This window comes from Taudactylus pleione, unplaced genomic scaffold, assembly GCF_031769625.1.
Source record: "Taudactylus pleione unplaced genomic scaffold, aTauple2 ptg000039l, whole genome shotgun sequence".
Taxonomy (NCBI): Eukaryota; Metazoa; Chordata; class Amphibia; order Anura; family Myobatrachidae; genus Taudactylus; species Taudactylus pleione.
In genome coordinates, this window is record NW_028284441.1 from 3,518,390 (window position 1) to 3,526,689 (window position 8,300).

The following is an 8,300-nucleotide window of genomic DNA, read 5'->3' on the forward strand; positions in this document are numbered from 1 at the left end:
CCTCATACACCTCTGCTCCATACACTAAGTCACGCTACACATAACACAGGAGCTCCGTGTGACTCGGTAGTGTCGAGGGTCTTTTCGGGTGACAAATTACCTTAAAATGTATCTTTTTCGCACAGCGATGCCAATAGATAGCACAAGCAACTTCAGCTAATAAAAATAATATGCAGTATGTGGCGTATGCCTATGTTCTGTGTGTGACTGTGGGTGTATCTGCATGCGAAACACTACGTTACAGTTACTACGTTCTCCGACAAAACAAAAAACCCTGCTGAATCGAATAGCTCTGGGAGCTCCTTCCCAGCGCTATTTATTTTGCGTTAAATTTATTCGCACCCATGGAATCCTAATCTACTACCAGTGAATTTTGAGGATATTGGATTTTATCTCTACTATACTGTCTACATATGAATGATTGCAGGCTACCACACCTAATGATTATTAACAGAAATGTTGCTGAATTATGACCTCAGTGAAAGTCATGCTTACTTCTTTATCAGAAAAAAACATAATTATTACTGTATTTCTAAGAAATTCATTTGACTCACAATTTTATTATGAAAAATTTTAACTAAATTTGGAATATATAAATTTTTCACATTTTTAATGCTATTGTAAGATTTTATTAAAGTGAAGATTGTATTAATATACTTAGGATTTTAGGTTTTTCCCTAAGTTCACACACACTGTTTTTTTTCTTCTAAATATACTGTAATTGAAGTTTTCGTGTATGTTTTATAGCAAATACATCTAAAACCTCTTCTGGTGTTAATTCCATATAGTTATGTATATTTAGCATGGCCAGCCCATTCAGTCTTTCCTGACCCATTGTTGATCTTAAGTAGGTCTTAATTATTTTCAATGAGCTAAAAGAACGTTCGGCTGTTGCCGTGGTAACATGTGTTACACATAGAATTGTCAATAGGCACCTGATATTGGGAAACATAGATGCTAATTTATAAGCCTCCATTGGTGTATCTACTTTTTCAGACTTCTGTACCCAGAACTCCCTCCATAATTTAAGTTCTCCTTCAAGTACTTGTACAGTGGATGGTAAATCTGAATCATATTTTTGGGCTGCCTCCATTATGTCTGCATCGGATGTGTCTGACTCAAAATAATATTTGGGAATTAATTTTTGCAATTTTGTGATATGCAAGGTGTTATCTTTTGAAAATCTGGATTCTAACTCAGAAATAAGATAGTCAAGATAGGGCAAGAAGGTATTTACACGTAAATAATCTTCCATATCAGTTAAATTAGCTCGATGTTGGTGCACATTTCTGACTTTTGGAAGTTTTATTTCCACATCTAAACTGTCTGCCATAACCTTTGTTTGCTCAAACAGAATTCTAAATTCACCTTCTGAATTTTGTCTTATTCTACATAATGCTGATTTCACAAATTCAACCATTTCAACAGACTTTGCAAAGACAGTTTGCAGTTGGACAGAAAGCGGTAGTGTTATGGCTAAAAATGTAGTTAAAATTTTAGGCTAACCAAAAAATCAAATTTACCAATAACTGCCATCATTGACTGGGCATTGCTTGCTGCATTGGCACTTGTACTGTTATTGTTACCGATATCTTCCAGTACAGCAACAACTGCAGGTAGTATTTCTAAAAAATGTAAAATACCATCATGCCTCTCAACCCATCGAGTTTCACAAAGCTTCTTGGCCTTTACAGCTTTATGTGAAGGTAACATTTCTGTTATTTTTTCACTCAAAAGATGAGTTCTAGATGTAGATTCTCTTAAAAAATTGTTAATGTTGGCTATAAGGCCAACTGTATTGCGAATACTTGGCACTGTACTTGCCTTGTTTGATGCCAAATTTAATCTGTGATTAGCACAATGATAGACAATGTATAGACAAGCAAGAGACTGCATTCTCAAAATTCGTACTTGTACTCCTTTCAACACCCCATTCATGTTTGCACCACCATCATAACCTTGTCCACGGAGGTATGCAATATCCAGATTTGCCCTTTTCAAAAACTCTATGATTGTGTCACTCAAAGCTTCACCAGACACATTAAGTACTTTGGTAAAACCAAGGAATTTTTCTTCTACACAACAGCTTTCTGTGTCAAAATAACGAACACAAAATGAAAGCTGTTCTGAAATGCTAATGTCCGTTGTTTCATCTGCTAATATACTGTAAAACTTTGACATTCTAAGCTTGCTAACAATTTTTGTTTGTGAATTTCACCACAGCATGCAATTAAATCATTCTGCGTAGTTTTACTAATAAAAGTAGCATTTTTTCCAGCAGTCTGCAAATGGCTCTCAAGGATCTTATCACCGGCATCAACCCGAAATCTTAACAAAGCCTTAAAATTACCTTTCGTTACCAATTTATTGTCACTGTCTTCTATGAGGATGGATCCATCATCTCTGTGACCCCTTAATGGGATATTGTTCATGCCACAAAATAGTATGGTTTTAATAATTGGAATTAATTTTTGTCTATTGCTTTCTATTCTACGTCTGACAGCACTGTCTGCCGCTGCCTCGATGCTTAATGTTTTACCATCCATCACGTCAATAAAATTCTGAGATCTCACTAGGTTGTTCTTATGATAATCATTTCTCTCATGAACTCTAAAATCATTCTTGGCATTTTTGTATGAACATAAAGGCTCTAATACCAACTTTCCTAGCTTCACATGACTACGACCTCCTTCTTCTCCTCCAAACAAGACACATAATCTGCAAAAACAACCATTATATTTATGGCTATAAGACAGCCAAGGAAACTCCTTTGTCCAGTGCATTTTAAATGATCTATTTTTTTTACCCTGTGCAACAGAAGGAAATTGGTAATTTTCTCCTGGACACCAAGGATCACACAATGCTTTATAACGTTCTTCATCAACTATTGTATGTGTGGAACTAACATAACAGCCAATGTCTCTATAATATTGAAACTCATTTGAAGATGACCTTTCTTCTATTGGGTTTGATGTTGAAGCAACTGCCGTGTTTTCCTGTTCATCACATGTGCTCTCAATATCTATGCTTTGGTCAGTGCTCTCAATTTCTATGCTTTGTTCATTTCTGTCAATTTCTATGCTTTGTTCATTTCTGTCAATTTCTATGCTTTGTTCAGTGCTCTCATTACTTTTAAGTTTTTTAAAAAACTTCATGAGAGTAGGCTGTCTGTCTGATCATCTTTTGTCCATAACTGCCCATCTGCAATGTTAAAAATAATTATGTTTAGTTTACTCTAAAATATAGCAGTTGGACATACCTCTGATTTTCTTACAGGTAAATTACTTGTAAGAAAACTATGCACGTGAAAATTGCATTTTTTTACTTACATTGAATCCTTTTCTCTGAATCCATCTGGGGGACACTGGACCATGAGGTTGCTTGAGGGCCTGAAAAGCTGGCACTTAGACTAGTATAAGTTTAAGGGAGTAGGTCCTCCCCTCTAAGCTCCTCCCGTCTGTAACCAATCGTCTTCTGGACAACTTCAAACGTAGCCCTAAACCAAGGGTGAATCTAGTGTAATTTACAGATGAATCCAAACCCAATCACGAACAAAGAACTGAGCGTAAGGGTGGGAACGCAGTGTACCCCAGATGGATTTTGAGAAAATGATTCAGCGGAAGTTCAAAAAGTAAATTTTCTCTTTCATCCGATCTGGGGGACACTGGACCATGGGGACATTCAAAAGCCGCCCCTAAGGGAGGGAATGCTCAGGAAAACCGGAACATAAGACTTTCCGACCAAAACCTGAATTCTTAGATGCGTACTCTAGAAAGCAAGAAAAACAAGGTGAACCGGCTGGTGAACAGTTGACCTAACCATCACTGACAGAGTGGTTTCCACCAAAAAGCTACAACTCGCACAGATGGAGCCTTCCAGAATTGGAAAACAGCAGGGAGCTGCCCCGCCAGGACTGCGTGGATCCAGACACAGAACGACTACCCCCAGCAGAAAGAAACTAGCATAAATCACATTCACAACAAAATAAAAAGACAGCGTTATGATTTGTCGTGAAGACTGCAGTATACTAGCTCTGCCTAGGTGTAAAGCCACGTATGATCAACACAGGCCTAGACCTGCCATGTGGTCAACCTGGGCCAGGAAACCTGTCTTACCTAACCAGGTGTCAACCAGAGCCAAAAGACTGACACTGACTTCAGAGCAGATACCCGATCTGCAGAGGCCAAAACTCCACTACTGTTACAAGCACTCCCAAATAACTTAGTTAAGTACTGACAAATACAACAGTTTTGGGCCACTTAAAAATACGAGCAAAGAGTGCAAGTCTCTGACAGAAGCAGCTTAAAGAAAAAAATCAGGGAGAAAATAACTTGGAGAAGCATGAATGCAAGTGGAATCAGCCCACCCCATATAGCCACCACGGAAATGGCAAGTTAAAAACTGCCTGATCAAGTCCAGGCTACCGCTTCAATGATGAGAAAATGAGAGAGAACGGACCGTCAGCAGACCACTGCGAAGACTAAACTAAGGAGTCAGGAAACTGCACCCGACATTCACACAGAATAAGCATCCTGAGAAGATGTCAAGGAGTCCCAAAATATAAGGCATGTAAGCAGCATGCACGCCCAGTAAGAGAAATTGGACACAGGAAATTTCAGACCCACTCTTTGTACCACAAAAGATGATAATATACACCTCAAGCCATCCAGGCATCAATGTCGCAACAAAAGGCAGTCCGATACATTAACTCCCTCTTAAATACATGGAAAAAAACAAATCACAAAACAATACGACAGAGACCTATGGTTCTGTACGCTCCTAACACCCCATTGAAGGCAACACGTAGAGCAGCCCAGACCCAACGTGAAAGTCCACGTAGGATAGACTCGGTACTAAGGCAATGTAGAGAGCAGCGGAGATACAAACTCCCAAATCAGAAACTCCTGGTAATGATGGACCCCAGTGGCCAGTGCTAGTCATAGACCAGATTAAACAACCAGCTCGTCTAGAGGACCAACTCCAGAAAAAAAACCAAGGCCAGGGCTAACGTAGTCTTCACAGAAGCTAGCCCCGAGAATGAACAAGGAAGATGGATATACAACAGAGAAACTACCCATTCCTGTAGCTGAAGAGAAGCCTTTGAAAACCAATGGTAAGCACAGCCAAACGTACCTCAGAAAACAAGAACAGACATTAAAAACAAGCTTGTAGAGGAGTTGCAAGAATGCGACTCTGACACTTCCCAATACATAAATGGACACCCGAGTCACCGTGAGACACTCTGGGCCTGATTCAGACCCAGTCGCAAGCGCTGAGCGCTCACAACTGGGTAGATGGTGGCCCAGAGAGCATGCGCACGACGGAGCCAGCTCTGTCGTGCGCATGCGTGAGACCCGGATAGTGACGGCAATCCGTCGCTCCTGGTCTCGTACCAAAGGGGGCGTGCTGTCGATGTTGAGTGACAGCACGCCCCCTTTGGTGGGCGGGTCGGGGGGAGGTGGCTGCCCAGACGGAGGCATTCCCATGGGAACGCCTACAGTTTGGGGGCGGCCCCACTGACATCACAAGTGATGTCAGTGGGAGAACTTTCGGCTCTGTTTGAGCCGAAAGCTCTCTGGGGCTTGCGGCCACGAGACCCTACCACAAGGGTCTCGTCGCAAGCCCGATGGTCATGATGGTCTTGACCATCACGACCACCATCCTGGCCACTCGCATTAGCTGTGGGTGGCAACCCACAGCAATGCGAGCAGCCAGGAGGCCGCTCCATAAAAAAAAAAAAAAAAAAGACGCCCTGATTCAGAGTGAGCGCTCTGTTAGAGCGTCCGGCTCTGAATCAGGGCCTCTGTACAGCCATACTGCTGGAATAAAAAACAACTGAAAACCAGATGTAAAAGATGTTCCCAGGCCCTCACATCAGAACCCATGGGCCCAGTGGAACCACACCCCAACAGAGGTGCAGCAAAGCAAGTTAGAAGTCCTTAAAAGAAGTCTGTAGCACAACGTTCCCAGCATCCTGAGGGGAACCTTACAGGCAGTGGCCATGCTGCTATCAAACGTGATCCACTAGTTACTAAGTAATCACCACTGAACTAGTCGCAGCATTATCGACTCAAAACCGCTGCAGGGATTACTGTTCATGAAAAAGGATGAATACCTAGAACCCGTATGACTAGGCACAGACACTAGTAGGGAAGTAATTCTACCCCCATAATACCAGCTAGTTCTGACCCAGAGGATGCCAGCCCTGGAATGGAACCTAAACCCCTACAAGGAGAAAAACAACCTACCGAAAGGACAACCACGTTGTCCTACCTGGGTCAGCGATATGGATGTAAAACACCCATACTCCAGGGATAATGGTCTCCTAAGGACTATAACAGCAGACCTTTCGGCTACGTCCCCTGGATGCAGACAAGGCTCAAGCCAAACGAAGGACGACTGGCCACCCTAAAAAAAAATATGTATTACTGAAAAAAAAAATATATATCCTGAAGTACAGGGCTGCAGGGCAGCCCTAAAAGCTCAGCTTCCCTGGGCACTTAAAACACTGAAGACCACTGGTTGCAGAGGGGAGGAGCTACTCCCTTGAAGTTATACTAGTCTAATTAAGTGTCAGCTCCTTCAGAACCTCAAGCAACCCCATGGTCCATTGTCCCTCAAGTCGGATGAAAGAGAAATAAATTTAAAGTTAATCCAATTTACAATTTTTAAATGTTTTGAAAAGGAGGCATCCAACTTTGGGGATAAACTGAATTATAAGTACAATCCCTAGTCAACAAGATACCCAGCAGCATCATATCCATGAATTGCTGATCAAACCCACCAAACAATATACAGGCATAGCAGCTATCATGGGTGCAATACATAGACTGAAGTGGCCTTGATAGGCAATACATGTAAAAGTGATCATTCAGGGAAAAATAGAAAAAGCATCATACATTTTACAATAAATACAAATCACAATCTCAGAATCAACATATTTCTATAGTTGAATATGCCATCTAAGGTGCACACCATAAATGACAGTGAATTAACCAAGCAATTTAGGCATATCCACAATTCAAAGACCATGGCCTGGTGGACAAGATACCCAGCAGCATCATATCCACGGATTGTCAATCAAACCCACCTAACAATATACAGACATGGCAGCCATCATGGTTGGACTACATAGTGACTTTGATAGGCAAAACGTGGATAAGTGATAATTTTGATAAAATTACAAAAATAATCATACGATTTACAATAAATACAAATAATCTCAGAATCAACATATTTCTAGAGATGATTCTGCTATTTGAGACGTACAACATAAATTCCAGTAACTTAACCAAGCTATTTAGGCATATACAAAATACAAAAAACATATCTTGGTGGTCAACAAGATACCCAGCAGCATTATATCCACGTATTGTCAATCAAACCCACCTAGCAATATACAGGAATGGCAGCCATCATGGTTGCACTGCACATAGACTACATAGAGTGGGTTTGATAGGCAATACGTGTAAAAGTGATCAGTAAGAGATATATACCACAAGCATCATATAATTTACAATAAATACAAGTCACAATCTCAGAATTAACATATTGCTAGAGATGATTCTGCCATCTGAGGCGCAAACCTTAAATTACTGAGAGTTAAATATTCGATTTAGGCAGATCCACAATACAAAAAAACATGTCCATATCCACTGATTGTCGATCAAACCCACCGAAAAATAAACAAGCATGGCAGCAATCATGGTTGCACTACAGCCAATACGTGGAGGACTGTACATCCTACAGTAGTTCCCTACTAAGAAGCCCATACATCACTGGAAAATAAAAAAAAAAGTAAAATAGAAAATACATACAGTACAGCATACAATAACATGTACATATAATAGACATGGCCAATTCCTTAACTATCCTACCCAATTTTGGTGGCTTAACAATTTGCTGCAGCTTGTCTTCTATGTACCATCAGTGGTTGCCAAAAAGCAGGAAACAAGCGGATATGTCTGGCAAAGAAATATCAAATGAAATTCTGATGGGGGAAAATAAAATAAATAGAACGAAAAACATACAGCATACAATGACATGTACATACAATAAACAAGGCCATTTTCTCTTATATCCTACCTGATTTGGATAGGTTGACACCTTCCAGCAACTCGTCTTCTGAATACCGTCAGTTCGTGGCTGAATGCAGAAAACAGGTGGATATGTCTGGAAAAGAAATGATAAATTAAATTCTGATGGCGAAAAAATAAATAAATTGAAATAAAAAACATACAGTATACAATGACATATACATACAATAAACAAGGCCAATTACTATTATATCCTACCTGATT

At 40.4% G+C, this 8,300-nt stretch overlaps 1 protein-coding gene across 1 annotated transcript; it reads right to left on the bottom strand.

Moving 5' to 3' along the window:
• Window positions 1-706: 706 nt before the first annotated feature.
• LOC148538568 (52 kDa repressor of the inhibitor of the protein kinase-like) lies at window positions 707-3,155 on the bottom strand. The gene is made up of 3 exons (XM_088453132.1): window positions 2,351-3,155; window positions 1,524-2,090; window positions 707-1,476 (listed from the first exon to the last, which is right to left on the bottom strand). The coding sequence occupies exons 1-3, from the start codon at window positions 3,153-3,155 to the stop codon at window positions 707-709; spliced, it is 2,142 nt and encodes a 713-aa protein (XP_088309258.1).
• Between the last annotated feature and the right edge of the window lie 5,145 nt (window positions 3,156-8,300).

Coding starts and splice junctions, on each gene's coding strand:
- LOC148538568 (XM_088453132.1), bottom strand. CDS start 3,155: ATGAAGTTTTTTAAAAAACTTAAAAGTAATGAGAGCACTGAACAAAGC. Junction 2,091..2,350: donor CAATAAATTGGTAACGAAAG/GTAATTTTAAGG, acceptor ATTTTGACACAG/AAAGCTGTTGTGTAGAAGAA. Junction 1,477..1,523: donor GTCAATGATGGCAGTTATTG/GTAAATTTGATT, acceptor CTACATTTTTAG/CCATAACACTACCGCTTTCT.